This window comes from Phlebotomus papatasi, chromosome 3 (genome assembly GCF_024763615.1).
Source record: "Phlebotomus papatasi isolate M1 chromosome 3, Ppap_2.1, whole genome shotgun sequence".
Lineage (NCBI taxonomy): Eukaryota > Metazoa > Arthropoda > Insecta > Diptera > Psychodidae > Phlebotomus > Phlebotomus papatasi.
In genome coordinates, this window is record NC_077224.1 from 67,305,578 (window position 1) to 67,329,382 (window position 23,805).

Here is a 23,805-nt window from a genome sequence, read left to right on the forward strand (position 1 = left end):
CAAACGGTTATAGATAGCGATAAAGGATTTTGATGGCACCCCTCTCTAACTAAAAATCGATTTGAAGATCGTGAAATGATCTTAATTTTCTCCTACTTATATCTTATTCTTCAAAAATTATCTTGTAATGTTTCAAGAAACGGTTCAAACTATTTTCCCATTTTGGAATATGTTTCATAAATTACCCAAGTGGATATTTACTTCATGTGCGGCCTCAAATAATTGTTCTTTTTTCAACGAAAAAAGTAAAATTTAGTCTGATAGATTGCTCAGCAGATTTCATCAAGTTTAGATTCACTTAAGACTTAAAAATGTAAATTATTAGCATTATGCCTATTTTAAATTTAAAACTTTATGGAGTTATTATACTATGGAATTCATATAAAAATAATAAAATTTCATTTTTGCTGCTCGAACTCTACGGAGAGAGCAGTATAATCCCTCGATTTTTTTCACCCCGCAAATTTCCATCTTCCGTCCCCCGGAGACCAGTTTTCTCAACAAATCTTCACGTTTCAGACGATTTCTGAGAAATGTCGTCACGCAGTTTGTCCGTCTGTCCGTTTGTCCGTCTGTCCGTTTGTCCGTCCGGATGTCGCCAGCTCTAGAGGCCAAACGGCTAGAGATAGAGACTTGGGACCTACGGGGTCCCCACCATAAGTCGGATATGTTTTGGATATGTTTTAAAGATTATACAGGCAAAAATTTCCTCCATATACGAAAATACCGTTGAATCATTCCTAATAACGGTTTTTCAAGGTCAAAGGTTTAAAAGACACTAGAGTGCACATTTATCAAGCAAATGGGGTTATGTTTGGGGTCGTTGGAAAGGTCTTGGAATTTTCGATAAAGTTCGGTTAATTCAGGGTTTTTATGATATAAATGCACGGTTTTTTGACCTGTTTCAGATTTATTCTATTTTATTCGCATACGACGTTTTGGGGACGATTTTTCCCCTTCCTCAGGTATGAAAATCAAAAGGACAAACCGGGTCTTGGAATTTCCGACAAAACTAAACCAGTTCCAGTAGCTTTTGAATATTTTGAGAGATTTATGAATCGATTCAAATCGGTTGAGAGCCGGTAAACGGTAAATGATGCGAAATTACTTTTGCAGTATAGCATCTAAAAGTCACGAGTTCGAGCATTTCGCAAAACTTGGAACGCTTTGCCACCCCTTTTTAATTCTATTGTATTTTTTTTAAGATTGACAAACATGGGGTGAACAATGAATTATGATAGCAAGCGATAATCATGAGTTGCAGATTAGCTGATTCGCCTTGCTCAGTCTCTATCGTCTCTATGATCGGTCGATCGACTAATCGGCTAATCGGCTAATCGGCGTTAATCAAACCCATGATCGTCGGATTGGCTTCAATCAATATGCGTGATCCGGTGATCGACAACAATTAATTTCTATGATCACTTAATCGGCGCCAATCAGTTTGAATGATCGACTGATCGGCGCCAATAAATCACAGTGATCAGTAATAAATTATTCAATCTATCAATCTTAATGATAAGCTAATTGCCAATTGCCAATCATCCTTTATGATCAGCTAATACACACCAATCAGTCTCCATGATTGGCTTATTGGCGCCGATCAGTCTACAGTCAGGTCAGTTTGCATTACCAGCTCAACGGTCCTGATTAGTTTCCATGATGAACTGATCGGCGCTAACCCGTCTTCATGATAAGCTGATCAGCGCTGATCATAGTGATTAATTGGTACCAATCAGCTGATCATGGAAACTGATCGGCGCCGATTAGCTGATGATGGAGACTGATTTGCGCCAATTAGTTGATCATAGAGATTAATTGAGAGCAAGCAGCTGATTATGGAAACTGATCGGCGCCGATGTGCTGATCGTGGAGACTGATCAGTGCCGATTAGCAGATCATGGAGATCAATCAGTACTAATCAGGGGATCATGGCAACTGATCGGCGCCGATTAGCTGATCATGGAGACTGATCAGCGCTGATTGAAATTCATAGTCGTTTATAACCGATTATAAATTATTGAGGAAGTGGATAAAAGTTTCGTTAAATACTCAAATTTTCGATCACGATAAATTGTGCAATGATAGTTAAATATTTTAGTCCATTCAAAAACTTAATGCTGACATAATTTTTTGAACATACATCGCGTCAAAGTTAAGTATCTGAGCGAGCATTCTACAAAGTTCGCAATGCCTTGTCATCGGTCTTTTCAGAGAAATTGTAAAACTTTAATCATACACTTTAACATAAGGTGATATTTTTTCTTTCTGTTCTGAAAGAAGTGTCCTCTTGAGAATTTATGGTAAATTACCTCAGAATTAACATTCATTTGCTTGAGAATAATAAAAAAAAATCTGAAAGAAATAAGAAAAGTTGAGAAAAAGAGAAAACTCACCTAATACACCAGAAGGATTGTAATGCGACTGTGTCAAGTGCAAATCCCTTTCTCGTTGGCTATCACGTTTTGCTTCTTTAGAATTGTTGCCTGTGGAAAAAATGGTACAGAAAAAAAAAGAAATAATAGAGAATGAAGAGTGCTCAAATGGAATTCATTTGCTTAGGCGAAAAGAGCATTTAGATAAAAAAGAATAAATGCATAAATGTAAAAAAGCAATTACAATGATTGGTCTAGTTAGTGCTTAAAAAAAAATTTAGATGTCTTTTTTCTGTTTTGGCCAAATTTACAAAATGCATTTTAGAATGGATGTTTTTGTCTTTTTTTTTGTTTAAATGAATATTTTGAAGAGAATTTTGAGTTTTTTTTTTGCATGTATCTCTTTTTTTAATTGCTCTACATCTACTGACAGAATGAAGAGTAGAACACATGAAAAATGACATGAGAGTTTAGAATGGGTTCTATGTTCGCTAAAAATGGGATATATAACTCATCATGCTGTTCAGTGCAGAATGAATAAAAATTGCTGAGGGGATTTTTGTTTTGTTTTCTAAATTTTGCATTGAACTAACAGTAAAATGGTTGAATGAGTTTTGGATGAGTGTTGTATGGGATTTTGATGTGATTTTCAATTGGAGAAAATTTCTCAAATTCGAGGTTATGTTGCAAAATGAGGTTATATTGAAAATATTGTAATATAACCTAAAATTTCTTATTAGGAAGTAGGGGAAAGTACTCTCCCTTCGAACGTTCATGCTTTCGAATAATGTGAATTTTCTTTTATTTTTCCTAAGAGACTTACACATTTCTATTAAATATTAGTTGGCTTATCGTCAATTGTTGATAATTCCGTGCTAATTTAGTGTAAATCTCTTACGAAAAGCAAAAGAAATTCACATTATTCGAAGGCATGAACGTTCGAAGGGAGAGCACTATCCCCTACAAGTTTTTGTTTTATTTTTGGGGGCTGTTTTTAATGGAATTCAAAATGATATTTGAAATAGTTGAATTTGTGGTTATAAGACATAACCGCAATAAGTACAATAACTGGTATTTCAAATGGATCTATCATTTATCTACTATTGCAGTTCACTCATCCGATTCTCTTAAACAGATTAACACTTAAGCGTATACTTCGGGAGAGAAAACAATAAAGAATTTACCAAATAGAAAATATTCAGTTTTTCGGAGCAGTTTTTTTGAAAGTATCAAAATTTAATACCTCAACAATAAATCAAAAAATGAAATAGCAAATAATAGAAGTCACCCTTTCGAAAAAGCGAATTCTATTATTTGATTTTCAGACAAAGATAGCAAAATGTTCGAAAGGAATCTTTTTTGTTTTTTTGGTTATAAAATATCTCAACATAACCTCACTTTAAAAGTTAACCTCTTTCTCATTTATTTGAGAAATTTTCACCAAGAAGGATGATTTGAATGTGAGAAATGACACCAAATTTTCTAATTAAACGTCGCCACAAGTTTACTACTTTATCTCTTAAATTGTTTTATGTTCCCATTTCATTTAACTTTACGTAAACTTTCTCACCTAAACCATTCTCCAATTTTGTAAATTTTATATCAAAACAAATGACTCTATTTCCATCTGAGTTACAAATTTGCAAAAATAACCTATTTATACACGCAATTCTAACGACTCGTGCCCATTTTTACTTCCACACACATCACATCAATTTTTATATCACCCACTGATCTCACTTAAAAATTCATCACATTTTGCCCCATTAATTCCGTCCCATTCTCGACTTTCCATCACTCTTGATGAAAATCAATGGAGACATTTTATGTGAATATAAATGTTGAAATGCCATAACCAGTTACTGCGAATTGCCAAAAATAGCAAGAAGTTTCTCGCAAAAAAGAAAATAAATAAAATAAAAATCTCTTCAGATAAAATCTTGAGCATGTGTGAGATATAAAAATCAATTTCTAAATTGACCTTTGATTGCTTCCCTCAAGCAAAATTCAACTAAAACGTTCCACTTATCCCAAATGCTTATTTTTTGCCCTTATCGTACGCCAAATCAAATCAAATAGAAATTAATATTTCGCTCATTTTAGCATGGAAGATTGAGGGTGTGAAATATAAAATTAAATTGCTCACGGTTGGTGTTTATGGAACGACAAGAGAACCTTCCCTATAAGCTCAAGTAAACATTTTATAGCTTATCGCAATATTTTTTTTTATCCCTTCTAAACTCCGCATGATAGATTAATCGACAATGGAACTAATAAAATTCCAGCATAAAAACCTTCGAGACACTTTTCTGCATTGGTTTTTTTTTCCATTGACGACGGCAAAGAAAAGAAATGGAAATTGCATATTACTTACCATTAGTAAAAAGGCATTATTATTTTGAGTGAAAATGAGTCATTTTCCAGCTATAAATATCCCTAAAGTCGTTATCACTTTGGTGATGTGTGTGAAATCGTTAAATAATTCGAATTTATTGAATCGTAACCCACGCCTAAAATATACTAAATTACACTCACTCTCTCTCTTTCTCTCTTTTTTTGTCCTAAATATAGAATCTCGAAAAAGTAAATGATCTCTTGCGGAATATTTTGAGACAATCGGCAGGCTACTCGCTGCTTAATTCACATCAGAAGAAAATTACGTAGGGGAAAGTCGTCTGCCTTTAAATGCAGCAGCCTTCAAATGTTGCGATTTTTTCGTTGTTCTCAAAAGCATAAATTATATTCTATTAACTATTAGGTAGCTATCCATCATCCTCACAAATCATCAAAAAATGGAAAGCCTAGCTCCTATTTCATAGATGCTAGATCAAAAAAAGTGAAAATGAGCTCTAAACTGTAATTTTGATGTTCCACAAATCATGTGATTTTTCATAGTAAAAATCATTTTACAAATAAATCTTCCATTGTGACACAGAGAAGGTTAATCAGGCTTAATATTTCTGTTAATACATTTTGGTTCAGATGACACAATTTTTGTGGATGGCAAAAATTTGCAAATATCACCCTGCAGCAGCCTTTAAATGCTAATGTCGTGTGCCTTTAAATCCCCTCTTTCCATACATCAAAACATGTGAAATCGAACTCCTACTTTTCTCTGACGAACGTCATACAAATACTTATAACTTGCTATCTTGCTCCGGCCGGGATGTTTCAAGTTGACAATTGTCAACTTCAATGGCTTTTTCTTCCAAATTTTCAAGTGCAAAACAGTGCTTCAGAAAAATGTGAAGAAAAGTTATTGTGTAATGTCTTTTGACTGCAGTGATGATTTTAGTGAGTGCGTTAGGCTTCAATCTAATCATTTATAGCCCATTTAGTTTTATTGATTCAATATTCTCAGTGAAAAAAAAGAACATTTAAAGGCAGCTGCCTCGCGTTTGAAGGCAGACTATGCCAGCTGCCTTCATACAAATCAACATCACTTTTTTAATTTCCTCAGACGGAAAAACTGAGGACTTGCGAGTGCTAAATGAGGTAATCATATACGCCGAATGAACAAGAGAATTTTTTGGTGTAGTAGAAAATAAAATCCATTTTGTGGATTCTTCAGAAAAAAATCTTAAATTTGGAACTTAATTTTTCGTTTGAAGGCAGACGACTTTCCCCTACTCATAACACCTACAATCCCTACAATTGAACATTCGAAACTCGTTAATTATGTGCGACCTCTCACTATTTCTTTTTCTTTTTTTTTAATTTTGCATAGAAGTAGGACGACGCATTTTAAAAATTTCCATGTTTTTTGCTCAAATAAAAAATAAAGTCTCATAATTAAAGACTTATTTAGGAGATATTTTTAGAAATTATCTTCTATCGTATAATCAATTAGTAGATTAGTGGGAGTGGCTAAAAGACTGAAAAAATAGACCACGCCCTCTTTCATTAGTAAAACTTCTACACAGAAAAAAAATTTCGTAAAATTGTTTGTGAATACTTGTAAATTCCTACTAAGAACTTAAGAAATACTTATAAATTGTATAACCTACAAACAAAGTTCGTAAAAGCTGGTATTTTTCACAAACATTGTTTGAAACTCGATCAGTTGACAAGCATTTTTTGTTCTTTTACTAACATTTGTTTGTTCATATTTGTTTGTTTGGCAAAACCTTACGAGCAAGTGTCATAATTTTACGAACATTTTTCCTGTATATTTACGAACATTTACGAACAAATGTTTCTAAAAGAACAAAAAAAAAAGCCTCTCCAAGTGATCATGTTACATACAATGGCCTCAATTCTGAGACCATGATCAAGATCAAGATCAAGAAAATTTCAAGATTTTGGTATTCCTGAAATCAAAAAATCAAAATCAAGATGTCAAATCTGTCAAATGTCTTAGGATCTTGAAATCCAAGACGCAAACCGTGTGGATATCAAGATTTGAAATTCTGGAACCAATATTTCAAGATTTCAAGACGTAAAATTTCTTGTTTTCTTGAAATTAATTCCAAGAAACAAGAATTTTCAAGATACTAACAATTTAAAGAGTTTCATGCGAAAATCGTTTTTGGTGAAGAAAGTTTCTATATGAGATGATACAAAAAGAAAATGACTATGAAAAATACTATGTTTGATCTTGTAATTTAATCGTAATGGTTCAAAACGTTCTAGATGTACGTTACGAAGTACAACACCCTGAGAATACCTGCAAAAGAATGACATCTTTCATAAGCATTTCAGGGTTTATTACACGTCACAAATTTTGTGTGCACTTCTTTTATTCCCGATATTATCATGTCATACATTTTTTATTACAACCTATAATTATTTTTTTCTAATTTATACTGCGAAATTTCAACAAATTCGGCAAAAACGAAGATATTTGTCAGAAATGACGTTTCGTTAAGTGTGGAAAATCTTGAAATCTTGGTTCTTAGCTAAGACATTTTAAGTTCCATAAATGCTTCGCGTCAGAATATGAAATCTTGGTCTTGGAAATAATTTACAGCTTGAAATTTTGATCTTGATCTTGGTCTCAGAATTGAGACCAATGTTTGTGAAAAAGTACAAACTTTTACGAACTTTTTTGCAGGTTATCCGATTTACGAACAATTTTACGAAATATTTTTTTCTATGGAGAGATTTTCACACTAATCTGCAGAGTCATTATAGGATAGAACGGATAGAAGATAATTTCTAAGAATATCTTCTCAGTGAGTCTTTAATTTTTTACCATAGCTTAGCTTTTGTTGAGCAAAAAGATATAGAAAATTGAGTGCCCAAAAAAAACTAACCACGCCCTAAATGAAACCCTAGAACAAAGTAATAAATTATTCCTATTACAAGTATTTTTGAAGGTTTGCAGAATTTTTGTTTTTTCCATTTTGTTTTCTACACTAGTTTTTCCTAATTTGTCTTTGGAATCTTTGTCTTTGGTAATCGTTGTTTTTTGGAAACTGTCTTTGGAAATCTTGTCTTTCATATATTTTAAACAAATATATTTTATCAAATAAAATAATGAAATTACATCGGTGTCTTTTTAAGTTTAGTTTCGTCCTTTAGGGCAATTCGCAATTTTCTGTTTTGGGAAGTTTTTAGTTTCGTCCTTTGGGGCAAAGGATAAATTTTCTGTTTTGGAAAGTTTTTAGTTTCATCCTTTTATGGCAAAGGAAAATTTTCGGTGTTTTGGGAAGTTTTTAGTTTCGTGCCTTGGGGCAAAGGGAAATTTTCTGTGTTTTGGGAAGTTTTTAGTTTCGTCCTTTGCAGCAAAGGAAAATTTTCTGTGTTTTAGGAAGTTTCTTGTATCGTCTTTTCGGACACAGGAAAATTTTCTGTGTTTTGGGAAGTTTTTAGTTGCGTCCTTTAGGGCAAAGGAAAATTTTCTGTGTTTCGGGAAGTTTTTAGTTTCGTCCTTTAGGGCAAAGGGAAATTTTCTGTGTTTTGGGAAGTTTTTAGTTTCGTCCTTTGCAGCAAAGGAAAATTTTCTGTGTTTTAGGAAGTTTCTTGTATCGTCTTTTCGGACACAGGAAAATTTTCTGTGTTTTGGGAAGTTTTTAGTTGCGTCCTTTAGGGCAAAGGGAAATTTTCTGTGTTTTGGGAAGTTCTTAGTTTCGTCCTTTAGGGCAAAGGGAAATTTTCTGTGTTTTGGGAAGTTTTTAGTTTCGTCCTTTGCAGCAAAGGAAAATTTTCTGTGTTTTAGGAAGTTTCTTGTATCGTCTTTTCGGACACAGGAAAATTTTCTGTGTTTTGGGAAGTTTTTAGTTGCGTCCTTTAGGGCAAAGGAAAATTTTCTGTGTTATGGGAAGTTTTTAGTTGCGTCCTTTAGGGCAAAGGGAAATTTTCTGTGTTTTGGGAAGTTCTTAGTTTCGTCCTTTAGGGCAAAGGGAAATTTTCTGTGTTTTGGGAAGTTTTTAATTTTGTCTTTTAGAGCAAAGGGAAATTTTCTATTTTGGAAAGTTTTTAGTTTCATCTTTTGTGGCAAGAGGTGAATTTCCTGAGAAAAGGGAATTTTTTGGGAAGTTATAAAATATATTTGTGCGAAATGTATGACAGACAAAATTTCCGATCATTGTGCAAAATGTATGAAAGACATATTTCCTAATACAAAGTTTTCAAAAAAAAAAACAAAAATTACTGAAGACAAAGATTCCAAAGACAAACTGGGAAAAACAAAAGTCTAAAAACAAAATGGAAAAACAAGGATTCCCGATCCCATTTTTGAAATAATTTACAGGAACGATTTTGTTGTGGGCGTGGCTTGATTTTAATTAGCAAAATCCTTTATGGACTGCCCATAGATAAATTTGCGATAAACAACTGTTCAGTATGAAACTCTGATAAGTCCAAATAGGCCATTTTCAGGATATTGAATTGAAAATTATTTGTGAATAATGCTTTTTATTTTTAGGCTTTTCTTTGAATATTTTTTACTTAAGTTCTTTAAGCATTGTGGAACTTTCCCAAAAGGAAAACGAAATGAATTATCCTCAATTTCTTTTTACAGAACAATGTGAAATTTTTTTTGTAGCGTATCTGAGAAACTTCGAAATAACTTAAGACAACATTTTACGAATTCATAGGTCAGATTAGCGAACTTGAATCCTCAAGTGCTTATTAGTTGTTTATTCGACAACATCCCCTAATTTATTATACAGATAAAATTCTAAAGTTTCTAGTTACTTTTAATTTTTTTGACGTAGAGTTTACTTAGAAAAAGTAATACATATTCCGAAGAGTTATGGAATTAGCGGGAAGTGGGGCACTTTTTAAATGGGCCTTTTCTCCTATTTTTAAATGCGGAACTGAACCTTATCATGATATAATTTAGCTCCACAAACCAATTATGCAGATTTATTATATTATGATTAGAGTCAATTCAATTTAAAAATTGGAGAAAAAGGTCTAATTTCAAAGCTGCCCCACTCCTCCCTACAAAAAAATTATTATTATTATTACTATGTAATAATAACTAAATGACAATATTTTGCGGAAGTGAAGTAAAGTTCACTCACGAAAAATAAAATAATCTTACTACAAAACTAGAGGAATTAAAAAAAAAGTTATTGCATTTTGTAGTAGACCCAATATTATAATAGTTTTACATCTCCAATTACGGAAGGGGCGTGATCAATTTTACGCGAAGTTTCTTGTAAAAAATTGAATTTGCAAAGGTTAGTTACACATTATCTTGCTAAAATGCAATAATTTAAATCAAAACATTTAATTTGATTGCGATATAAGGTAAAATGAGATATTTTGGAAGCATTTCTAATTTGGGACACTTCAAATTTTTTTTACTGTTTTAGATGAGCAAAGAGAAAACAAAGACTGCAAATTAGAAGAAACAGATGATTAAGAAGAAAAAGGAACATATTTCTGCCTTTTGAATCTCTAAAATAGTGAGAAAATCTTAAATGTTTCAAATTGTAAATGGTTCAAAATTACCTCATTTTAACTTATCCGAAAGGGGGCGTGGTCAAAAACAAATCAAGGCAGAACTTACTCTAGAAATACAATAAAGTATTTTTGAAAAATTTAATTAAAAAGCTACGGTATTGCTAGGAATTCAAAACTACGGGAAATGTTAAAAGTTATCGATCTTTGGCTATATATCCTTAAATGGGCGTGGTCGAAGTTTGTGGGCGGGGTTTATTCCATAAGTAAAAAAAAACTTCTATGCAAAATATGGAAATATCAATATAAACGTCGCACAAAAGAAGGATTTTCCATCTACTCAATTTAAAGTTCTTGCTCCAAATCATTTTTTTTTTAAGTTATAGAAAAATATGTAAATACTTTTACCCACGGAATTGATCCTTGGCTCAAAGACACAACACAAAAAAGCGACTAACCAGAGGTTTTCAATCGCATCCGAGTTGAATGGACTATTAATTGCGAGAGAAAAAAAAGAAAAATTTTGTCTCCCGGAAAAAAATGGACCGCGCGTTTCTCTCACAGTTTTACCAACCCCGGCTATTCGTACCTTTGCGAATGAGTAAACTAGTGACACGTCGCAAAGCCTCACGTGGCGACTTGTTGAAAAATTTGGGTGTGAGGTTTGGCGGCAGAGTGAGCGGTTTTCGGCTACTCGTACCAGCATCCCATGCTCTAAATGATCCCTGAGCCTGATGATGCAGCCTGTCGAGATTCTCAGTGGAGGCCGGACGATGTCTCTGCTTCGGATACCATCCACGGGCTGGACCACCCGCCAGACGCAGCATCTCACCACTCGCTAGCACGTGATTGATATTCCTCTGACGACCACCTACAGGATTTCCTGCAAAACAAAAAATTATGGTTATCATCTCAAATCTCTGGTTCTCCATACCAATTGAGATTTAATATAAATATCCCATCGAGGAATTGCGTATAACCGTCGCTAATAAGACAGAATTACGCAATCTTTTAATCAATTTTTTCTTGAGATTATGTTCTGAGAAAACAGAAAACACTCTTCTTCTGAATAGGAAAATCCATTGAAATACAATATTCAAAGTAATCCCCATGATGTGCAAAAATAGCAACTTAATTGGAAGTTTCTTCAATTTCTTCTATCCAATTCTCTCCACCAATTTACCAAAGCTAGACTAACTGGAGGATGAAATAATTATGCTTTTATCCTTCCCATCAATTTCTTGATATTTATATTACAACAACAGAAAACAATTTTTTTTTCTAATATTCATGATATCACGTTTTATGAATATGAAGAATAGAAATATCAAATAATTTTTACTTTCATTTTAAATAAATGCAATAGAACGAAAAATATAAATTTTCTAAGCAAAAGAGATGGAAAAGTATCCCAGCTTTGTGGAACGTTCGAACTCACAGAAAGAGCTCTCCGTGAATTATTTTTTCACATGGTGTTTGGGATATTGGTTTACTACGTTTACTACCGACTAAATTGATTAATAAATCGAATAAATCATACACAGAAAAAATATTTTGTAAAATTGTTCGTAAATGTTTGTGAAATCCTTTGGAGGACTTACGAAATGCTCGTTAATCGTATAATCCACAAACAAGTTCGTAAAATTTTGTACTTTTTTCACAAATATTGTTCGTAACATGATCATTTGACGAACATTTTTTGTACTTTGACAAACATTTGTTCGTAAATATTTGTGAATTCCTACTTTTAATTTCCTGCTACTAATGTTCGTAAACACAAAGAAAAAATGTTCGTAAAATTTTGTCAATTGCTCGTAAATGTTCGTAAAATGTTCGACAGGAAAAAAACATTTACGAACAAATGACAAAATTTTACGAACATTTTTGTATGTTTACGAACATTTACAAACAATGTTTGTGGGTTATACGATTCACGAGCATTTCGTAACTCACCCATAGGAATTCACAAACATTTACGAATATTTTTACAAAATATTTTTTCTGTGTAGAAGCATTTCAAAATCGGAAATTGCTTAAGAAAAGCGCATTTTAAAATGTTTTGGCGTAAGTGACAAGTATCCGGATAATTCGGAAAGTAAATTTGGGAAAGGTAATAACATTTAGGGGTACTTTACCGATTAAGTCTGATGCAGCCAAGTTGGAAATTTCTAAGTCTTTAAAAACTCATCTCATATCACTCAAGGGGTCCCGGTCAAGATCCCGAAAACCAAAATCCCGAAAGCCAAAATCCCGAACGCCAAAATCCCGAAAGCCAAAATCCCGAATGGGCCAAAATTCCGAAAGCCAAAATCCCGAATTCTTAAAAAATGTCATAGCTACTCTCATGATTGCACCTGCGCTTGCTGGAGGCAAAGGGATATCTTCTGTGTCTTGGCAAATTATTCTATACATTCTCCTCCATATAATTTTAGCCCTTTCAGGATTTTGAACATTCAGAATTTTGGCTTTCGAGATTTTGGCTTTCGGGATTTTGGCTACCACCGCATTCAAGACTTATCTCAAAATTGGCCTAGGCGATTTCATTTACTTTTGGATATGTTTTAGAGGTAGTCTAGCGGAACATTTCGTCCATCGAGACTTTTCATCGGAAAAATCGCCATCTTAAATTATTCAAGGTTTAGGTTTAACAATGCTGGAGCGCCTAATTTTCAACGGATTTGGTTAAATTTAGACCTTTTTTAAAATTCTAAAAGGTCTTGAAATCCCAAACCCGAATGAATTGATCACAATCGGTAATGAAACAGTAAAATATCGACAAGAGACATATTTTGAAATGACTGTTTATCGCGTTTTTTTAGTATTCTATCCTACTTAAAATTCAAACGATAAGAGATATCGATTTTCGGTCTGCGATGAACCCTCGTAAAATGACATTATCTGAATACTACAATACTCTTTCAAATTCGGGCATTTGGGACTAAAATGTAGCCCGAATTAGGTAGAAATTCGGGCGAAAAACTTTTTGAAATGCAACGATTTTTTATTCATCTGCATACACATATTGAGTTTAAGTACTCAAATATATTGTAAATATCATGAAAATTCCTTAATAATGCAAAATCACATCAAAACTAAGTCAAATCATGGCAAATTTGAGCATATTTGCTTCATTTGATAATCGTAATCAAATTTGAAAAATGTCAACTAACTTTTTTCAAATTCAACTGCTGTCCGAATTAAAAAGTAGCTCGATCCTAAAAGAGCCAAATTAGCGAGAGCCTACTGTAATCTCTTTTTTCTCCTCATTCCCTTCATCCTTTTGATATCTCTCTCAAATACGTCAAAATTATGTTTTTCTAATTTTTCTTAAAATTGGCAGATTCGGATATGATTTGTAGGTAGTTTAGCTAAACATTTCGATCATACACATATATGACCCGCATCTTGAATTATTCAAGATCAAAGTTCAACCATCCTGGATAGCCTATTCTTTAACGGACTTGGTCAAATGTGGAGTTTTTCTGTAAGATTCTAGAATTCCAAACCCGACCCGACTGCATCGAGCCCAATCGGTAAACTAAAAGAGAGCCTGCATGTTTAAGACACGGTATATTATTCTTTCATTTATTTAAATAAATTTGACAAAAACATTAATCGAATTACTTTAATAATGTAAACTACCGGTCGGATTCTAAAATTGGAAGAATTGATAGAGAATGAGTTCTTTTAAGCAACTAACCGCCACATCTTCTAGCACCCAGCCAGATTCCAGATTCTAGATTGGATTAACTCTCTTGGCTCCCCAACTTATACAGTGACAGTGACACCGCAATGACTTGGAAGCGGCTCAGGAACGTATTTCAATAGTAACGTTAATAACTGCCAGCAAAGTACACAGTTCATTGGAAATAACAAAGTATGAGCTTTGAGGGTGGGGCAGTTTCACCCTTAAATTGCAAAATGGATTTTGAGATCATTTTGTAAAAATATGATAAACAGAATTAAAACTTTATATATTCTGTGAGCTACCGTTGGGTTTCGGGTTAATAAAAACAATAACAATAATCCTTTAATTTCATTGGTCTATTGTGGAGAAGATGATTTCATTTGAATGGAAGAATGCGTGAAAGTCCCCCGTTGTGGGGCAGTTTCAAGATAAACAATGAGGCAATTTTTGAGAGAGAGAAAATGTGTTTATATGAAACTTGCGATATCAGAATTGATTAAAATTACTATTTTTTTAAAGTCTTCTAGGACTTTAAAACATAAAAATATAATCGAGCGAGAGCTTTATAACAGAATTTTAACTCTTATTGATCATACAGTGAAAATAAAATATCGCCACAAATTTCCAATCCTATTTCTTATTAATTCAGCAATTTTTTTTAATATTTTATACGAAAGAAATGTCTTTTGTAGTTCTAAGCTAATTCAGAACATAAATGGATCAATATGTCGCCTTAGAACATGTCGTTTTTAGTATAACAGTTTTATAATAGTATTTTAAAATCTTGAATTGTCATAATACTAAAAAAAATTATAATATCTTGCTGAAAACATTCTGAAAAATATTATAACAATTAACTTTAGCGTTTTTAAGCACTTAAAATCATTGAAAGATTGTTTTTTTTTTTAATTTTTTGTTAATGAGTTTTTAGAAAATCATCTTCCCAAAATTTCGAACTTTATCGACAAAAACAGCTACAAAACGTTCTCACTGATTGCTTTAAGTTAATTTTGATTAAAAAAGTTAATTATTGCACACAGGAAACTTCTCCATGTGCTTGCTTGAAACTGCCCCTTACGCACTTTCGGAACTTAAATCAAAATTGTCAGAACCGTCTTAGAATTCATTCAACGCTAAATGCCTTATAATAATCATAAAACCACTAGTAAATTAATACAATTATGTTACTTCGATAGATAAGTGCAACGGTTCAGAAATTGTTGAAAATAAGACATTATAAAAAGTTTCATTTTATTGCAGTTTTATAAAATCAATTACGGAACTCAAACGAGAAGCGTTACGAAATTAATTATTTTTATGAACATGGATCTCAGTTATAGCTTCAGTAACATTAAGGTTTTATTTCATTCCTTTCAAAGAGATAAGGAGAATATGCAAAAATTGAAACTGCCCCGTCGTTAAACTGCCCCACCCTCCCCTATTCCCAGTCTATCCAAGACTGAAGCATAATGTACAACATTTGGATGTTTTATTGTAAAGTTTCTATTAGTTTTACAATATTGAATATCAAGCAACAATTCATTTAACAAAGGGATAACGGAAGCAAGGAAACCCAATTAATAATAATAAATCCAGCAGAAAAACTGAGAAGGAAACTTGGAAAATTATTAAAGAAAAAAAATATTTTGATTTCCCAATGAGAAGACGACATTTCAAAAGTAATTTTACGCATCATTTGCTGAATCAATTTAGTGGAAAACATATAAAGTTTTAATATGGCTTCAAAAACTGCCGCTTGCGTAAAAGAGTATTGAATGAAAGAAATTGATCCCTTTCGGCAGAGCGAAAACCTATACCTTTACCAAAGGAAATTTCATGCATAATTAGAAGTGTACTCACTATCTTTCTTTTTAACTTGTGCTAAAATTATTCAAGAAATTTTTTCGATGGACATTTACTTATGTATAAAAAACCCTTTTTGGAGAAGCATCCCTCCTGCAAAGTATTTAAATCAATATTATTATATCTATCTCAGTTTTTTGCAGGAAAGCAGAAAGTACTTGACCTACAAAACTCAATTTAGAGTTCAAATACTAAAAAAACTAATAAAAATACTAATTTAATTTGGAAATGACTTCATGCGTTAATCTTATAAATCAATATTTAAGTAGAAATTTAGTGCAATAATCCGGGAGTTTGGTATTCTTCGTCAATGTGAACAAGAAAACTTACTCTCAAGCTTTGCAGATTAGTTAGGAAAGTAACTTTGGAGTATACTTATGAACTACAAAGAAAAAACAAAGTTCCTTTACAACCCTCTACAAAATACACTTCAGGCAATTTTTAGTAAGTTCCACAATGACCGATAAATTCTTCCTCATTGCACAATTTGCTCTTGTCTGGAAAATATTCTAAAAAATCATCCCTTAATTCCGCTTGGGCGGAATTTTTACCCCTTATCATCAGATCAAATTTTCATTTCTTTCCTCTCTCTCTCTGCATTCCACTTTTTCTTTTTCTTGCCAAATGAAACATTATCTCTAGCGGACAATTCTATTATTTTGCAAGAATGCTCAATATGAGTGGAGTTTTATCGTCTTTTTCACTCTGTTTTTGCATTGCTTCTGGCAAAGAGATAAGAGTCTAATTGAAAGTTTCAAAGGACTAGGGATTTTTTTTTCATTACTTCTCTGCCAACAAACAAGTCTGCAAAGTGCATAGTTTCTGATAATGATACCCTCCCCCATATATAGATAATAAATGTGACAATCTTTCTCACCAATTCCCACAATGGAAGTGCTCATTGATGTTGAATGGGTGGAATTGTTTCCAGAACGTGGTGCTGTTCGACTTCCTGTACCAGAATTGGGTAAATCAGGTGCACGACGATGAGGAGTTCGGGGAATATCACACCTGAAAAATACAGAATTAACAAAAACGAGACAATGAATGAATGAATAAAATAACATTGGATAAAAATTGAAATTCCACATGAGAAAAATAAACCATAAAATTTCGGTAAATATTGATTTTTTTTCTCTGAGAGAGTCAACAATATATGTATCAAAACTCTTTTTTTATTAAATTTCAATGTTTCACCTACAGAGGCAAAATTGATTTTCAGCGATAAAAAAAAAACAAAAAAAAAACAGAAATGAAGGAATGCACAGAAATTAAAAATATTCCATTTCACTTTTACCAATGAAATTTTGTCGATATTTTAAACTACAGATTTGTTTAACGTAAATAAATAATTACATTCCTAAATTGTCATTAAAATGGAAATAATACATTTTTTATTAATTTGACATAATTAAAAAATATCATTCGGATTTTTTTTGGATAATGCGAAAAAATTAATCTTGTCAAGAAATTAAATTAATTTCAATTAAACTATTCCCCATCAATTGTAGGGGAGAGTGGGATAGATTCACGCATGCATTACTTTCGAAAATAAACATTCTTAAGGTGAAAATAAATTATTTAGCAAGTGTTCTGTATATTTTCAGATAGTCAATGTTCAAAAGAAACCAAATGGACATAATTAGTCAGGATATGGTTCTAATTCGTTTAGCAAATGGTTCCTAAAAAGGCTTTGCTGCGTGAAACTGCTGCACTCTCCCCTTTCTTACGGTTTCTTATACACAATTATAGATACGACAATTGCATACTGTGAATCTTCTAATATCACTAGAAATATTTCTCTACATTTCTTTTCCAATTAGGAGAAACTTTTACAGCGTCGTACAGAAAATTTAGTCAAATTTTCAAGATTTTAAACCGATTGCCACATAAGCCGCACCAATTTTACCACTATTTAAAAAACTATCTTACTAATTAGGTTCATAATTTCAGCTTACAAAATTCCTGGAAATCCTTGGATTTTCCTCTAGAGGAAAATGAAAATTTGCGGAGATTTTTACGACGCTGCCTCGGTTTGCTAAGCTTCGTAAAAAATCTGTCCACTTACGTACGCATTGTTTTCACCGTCAACACTACACCTGGATCAAAAATTTTCACATCAATATTTAGGTGGAAAATTTATCTACTTGTTTTAATTGTTTGCAGGAAGTATCGTGTGTTTTAAAATCACTTTTATGGAATTTTTCTAATGGCCTCTTACACACTAGTAGAAATTTCTTTAAAAACTGCCTTTTTAAGGAAAATTTCCCCTTTATTTCTTATCGTGTCTACAAAATAGAAGCAATTTTCGTCAAAAATTGCCTTTTTTTTTTTTTAAAAATTCTGACGTTTCTGCCTACAAGGATATGGGAAATTTTCTTTAAAAAAGCATTTTTAAATAAATTTTTACTAGTTTGTAGAGGCCATTTAGGCAGAAACGTCAGAATTTAAAAAAAATGCAATTTTTGACGATAATTGCTTCTAGTAGTGTGTAGACACCATAAGACAGAGGAAAATACTCTCCCTTTCAACGTTCATGCTTTCGAATAATGTGATTATTTTTTACTTTTCCTAACAGAGTTATCATACTAGAAAATTTCACATTAAAGTTAAAGTGACAAGTTGCTCATTAAAACTTCTAGAACCACTCGAAATCGCTGATTTAGTTAGGACATATTGCTAGAATTGCTCAATGTCACGATGGCACACGGGTTCTCAGATGCGTGTTTTTGTTTTTGAAGCATTTCAGTCGTTTGAGCGAAAATGTGCGATTTTAGTGAAGAAGAGGAAGTTTTCCTCCTGTACACTACTTTTATGTCGTGCAAAAGGACCCGCTAAGCGAGAAGAAGGAGATTGGCTCCTAACGTGACCTTCACATGGTGTCGTTGAAATTTTCTGGTGCAATTTTTTTGGACAATAATTTTTTCCTCATGGCTTCGGAGGAATTTAAAGAGCTGCTAGACTACGAAAATGAGGGAGCCAATATCACGACTGAGGTGTGAGTTCCGGCGATTAGTGACTCAATTTGTCGCGAACGGCCTGAAAACCATCAGATCGGCTGCCTCTATTTTTGTATTCCCGGCAGTAGTAGTCCCAAATGACGAATGACAAATAACTAACCGAATGACTTCAATAAAGTAGTCATGATGAAAATTTAATGAGGAAATTTTGCTCATAAATTTGCTCACTTCTCATTAATTTGCTCATTAATTATCAATCGTATTTATGCTACTTTAATCTATTTAAACAAATTTTTGTGACTCGAGTTCACTTTTTTCTCAATAATTGAATCGATTTCTAAAAGTTCTTCACGAAAATTGCACATTAGGACACATATCAGCAACAATTAATGTGAATCACATTAAAATTTTAATGTGAAATTCTCTAGTGTGATACCACGGTAAGAGACTTACACATAATTATCGTATAATTATTATTTAATATTTATTATAAGCTAACTAATATTAAATAGAAATGTGTGAATCTCTTGGAAAAATGAAAGAAAACTCACATTTTTTGAAAGTATGAACCTTCAAAGGGTGAGTACTTTCCCCTATGTCTTTCTGACTCTTGGAAAATATTTTTTCATTGCATTCTGACAGTCAATTAGTCTCATTTTGCTGAGTAAGTGCGTGTTTTTCTTCCACATTTTCGTGAAAAATATTTAATAAAATGTTAAGTTTTGAGAAGTATTCTAAAGAATCCATCGATGATTCGAATATACTAGCATAGCGGCTTGTACACTGTGGACCAAAACAGTGAGAAATTTCCCAAAGTCGGTGGTCAATAATTTTGACTGACACTTTTACAAGGCTACAAAGTTCGATTTTCCCGAGCTACCAAGGTAGTAATGTTTGCGAATTTTCCACAAAAACAGTCCTCTTGTAGCTAAAGATTTTTATGTAAATATTAACCCTGACAATCCCTTTTAATAGTTCTAATTTTCGAAGAGATCTTTGAAATATGAAAAAATACATAAAAGACATGGGTAGATTCATTTAGTAATATAGAAAAAATCGTTTTTTTTTATGAAGCTGCAACTGTACGAAGCTTCAATGGTTTTCCGTAGTGTATTTATTTTTCTAATTAAGATAATAATGGTATCATTAATTATTGAAACCTGGTTATTATGCCAATTTTGTAATAAAAAACACAATGAACAACAGAGAGAAGAATATTGCTAGAAGGAAGAGGAGCACCTTTGAAAATGGGGCAGCTTTGAAATTGGTATTTTTTGTTATTTTTAAATAAAATTGAATCTTATCATGATATCATTCAGCTCCACAAACAGATTGAAAGCTAAATTACATTATGATATGGCTCAATTCAATTTAAAAATGAGACAAAAAATCCCAGTTTCAAAGCTGCCCCACATTCAAAGGTGCCCCACTTTGATTGAGCTTTTGTTAAACATTATTTTCGCAAAATTTCTGTTTTGTATTTCCCATTGAAATCTCTTTGATAAAACTTATAAATTAAAAATGCACTTTCTGTAAGTAAAGCTGTCAAAATAATTTTATCACATTGGGTGATGTAATCGACCAAATGTAGATTATTTAACTTTCACATATTACAAAATAAATGAACTTTAATGTTAAGTAAACTATTTATCCACATGTATATAGAATTCAATTAAAGTTTATGAAACTTTGGTGAAAGAGAGTTGCCACAGTCTATTGTCTCATGGAGTTAAGTGACAGTGGTATCACCGTATTCATTTAAATAAATGTATAAATACAAACTATGTAAACCCTCAAAGTCCCCAAATGTGTAATTCCATTGTAACATAAAATACGAAAAAAATAAAATAATTTAATAACAAGCAAAGTTGAAATTAACTATTTTTTTTAATTAGTTGAAATTAAAAAAAATCTTCAATGTGTGTCCTTCTGGCCGAATTATCTGTTTTTTGGTGCAAAGGTATAAAGCTGTATATTAAATCAATTAGAAAACGATTGGGAGGACGATTGAAAATATCTTTGTACTAAAATAAAAACTTTACGGAAACAAAAAATTTTAAAATTCATAAAATTATTTTTAGTGTAGATTAGGCTAAAAATGCAAAACACTGTAGGGGAAAGTACTCTCCCTTCGAACGTTCATGCCTTCGAATAATGTGAATTTTCTTTTACTTTTCCTAAGTGGCTTACACATTTCTATTAAATATTAGCATAGTTTATTATCAATTATTAATAATTATGTGATAATTTTGTGTAAATCTTCTTAGATAATCAAGGAAAATTCACATTATTCGAAGGTATGAAAATCGAAGGGAGAGTACTTTCCCTTATATCCGCTTTAGAGTAAGGGAAGGCTTTCAGGCTTTGCACATATTTTGCTCTCGAACATTTCATATTTTCCCGTATTCTAAAAAATGATGTCACGCTGCTTGTCCGTCCGTCTGTTTCTTCAGTCGTTCCTACGCCTAGAGTCCGAACGGCTAGAGTTAGAGACTTGGAACCTTCAGGGGACCCCCTATAAGTTAACCCTGGGCCCATTAACATGCCCCTCATTTTCCCCGCATCACGCATCTTCTATTCAAAACCATGTTTTTTTTTTGGGATTACTCGAAAACGCGTCGTGCTATTTTTTTTTCATTTTTGGGTATTTTTTTAGAGATTATCCAGGCAGACATTTCGTTTTAATATAAAAATGTCGTTGAATGATTCATAATGATGGTTTTTCAAATTCGAAGATTAAAAAGGCTCTAGATAACATATTTCTCATCGGAGTGGTATCACATGTGGGTTCGTTGGAAAGGTCTTGGAATTTTCGATAAAATTAAATCAGTTCCAATCGGATCTGAACCAGTAATGTAATGTACCGATTCATAACCAGTTTTACTCATTTTTATCCGGAAATTGATTATATTGCTCTTGAGGTGTATTTTGGACAAAGTTTTGAGCGCTTTATAAATCGGTTCAAATCGGTTGTGAACTAGTAATGACCCGGTTTTGAACCGATAAGTAATTTTTGCCCGAAAATCAATTCTATTATTCTTAAAACTATTTTGTGAGATCTTTTGAGTGATTTATGAATCGGTTTAAATCGGTTGAGAACCAGTAAACGGTGAATGATTGTATTCTATTGTAGTTTGCCTTAGTAGATGTTGACACATTCGAAAATCTATTTGAAAATCCAAAAAAGATACTTTCTTACTTCTTGATAATTCCGCAAGGTGGCTGAGTACATTCAGTTCGAATTTCGACGGTCTTCACATTGGTGTGAGGAAAAAAATAGAACAACGATATTTACTGTTCTTGCCCCAGTATTTAATCACTCCATAATCACTAAGTAACTCTTTTGCCAGCTTTTTAGTGTGATATTTGATAAATTTTCCCCACATTGTCCGAAAATTCAGTATGAAAATTCGAAATTGAATTTGAATTCTTCAAACTTCAACGAATTTTTGTTCAAATAGAGTTCCATTTACCTTTTATCCAAGATATTATTGGAGAATCAAAATCTACTTCTGTTTGGGCTCACTAGAAAAATTTATGTCCATATGGAAGCAAATTCCCTACGCTTTTGTAGAAAAAAAAAACTCTTCAATATGGACATAAATTTCTCTAGTATGTAGAGGCCATTAGAGTGAATATTGAGCATATCACGAATTATTCAGAAGACATACATCCCTCTCAATTAATTGAAATAATTATCAGTCTGATTTCAATATTTTTTTTTACAAATTATACGCAGAGAAAATTTCATTTGCAGGATCGGTCTTCCTAAAGCCAATCTATTTATATTTTTTTATAAATGATATTTTTTTTTATCCTTCCATGATTAATCCAACAGAATTTCTCCCGTTCACTGCAAGCAGAAATTTATTTCCAGGCAAGCCAATAATTAAATAATTTCCGTGTAATTTTCTCCATAAATTACTTGCATGTGTCGACAGATTTATTTAATACAAAATTGACGAACGAAAAAAAAAGAATCTGCGGCATTTTATTTAATTGTTTATGCAAAATTAATTAGTTTCTGCCTGCAATGTCGAAATTGAATCTTTTATTATTCATACTTGTCTCTTTATTTGAATAATTTATTTTTAATGCATTTCCTCAACAAAAGCACGCCCTTTCCTCTTGAGATGAGCTTTTATACCTCGTCTCTTTATCTCTTGTATATAGTTTAAGGAAAAACCATCTTGTACTTGCTTAAATACTAAAAGATGCTGTGTGTGCCAAAAAAAAAGTAATACACGAGGAGAAAAGTAAATTCACCAAATACAGCAAAACACTATCATAAATTTATGTATTTTCTACTCTTTTCCATCTTTCTTTCTTTTCTATTTTCCTCAAAAAAAAAAAAACAACTGCTTTTCCTAGCACAAAATATGAACATGTGTGAATTCATGTTGAAATCTTGATATAAAAGTTGACTTCTTTTTTCTCTTGTCGAATTTAAACTGAATTTCTCTGCGAGATGGGAGAGAAAAAGAAACCCTTAAATTTTAAAGCAAATGATCTATCTCCTGAACAAACATTCAACTCTTATATATACATATCCTATGAATTTCCCAGGGGCTATAAATATAAAATTCTAATTCCTGTTCATGCCAAATTTCCATAGAATTTTTTTCCTGTCGCTCTCATCATGGCATTTTGCATTATTCGCAGTTTTATACTCTCTCAAACTTTCGCGATAGTTTTCTGTGTGAGAGAGTAAAACTTTTACATTTAGTACACTCAAAGGAGCAATTGGCTGTCGAAGCAACTAAGGTAAAGTACCCTTACTCGACCGGGTTCCTCTATTCGACCGGTGGGTCAATTTTTGAATATTTGATGGTGAATTTCATCAATTTCTATGAATTTGTCACTGATTCGTATTATTTAAAGAATAATTGACCTATTAATGTTAGATCATACACAAAATATTATAGCAAATATAATTAAATTGAATAAATAAATCTACCGGTCGAATAGAGGAACCGGTCGAATAAAGGGTACTTTACCTTATAAAGTTTCAAGCTAAAATTTAATAAGGACAATTTTTCAATTTTATTGCTATTTTTCTTGTCCA

The 23,805-nt window shown here is 32.4% G+C and overlaps 1 protein-coding gene across 2 annotated transcripts in view; it reads right to left on the reverse strand.

The window, feature by feature from the left end:
* LOC129807262 (uncharacterized) overlaps positions 1–23,805 on the reverse strand; it is a 200,427-nt gene that overhangs the window by 13,010 nt on the left and 163,612 nt on the right. The window contains exons 13-15 of one of the 2 annotated variants that reach the window (XM_055856409.1): positions 16,658–16,791; positions 10,930–11,112; positions 2,397–2,486 (exon numbers count right to left, since the gene is read on the reverse strand). In XM_055856409.1, the coding sequence (XP_055712384.1) occupies positions 2,397–2,486; positions 10,930–11,112; positions 16,658–16,791 (407 nt within the window). Of the gene's footprint in view, positions 1–2,396; positions 2,487–10,818; positions 11,113–16,657; positions 16,792–23,805 lie in introns of both variants that reach the window. The other variant, XM_055856408.1, reaches the window with a different exon arrangement.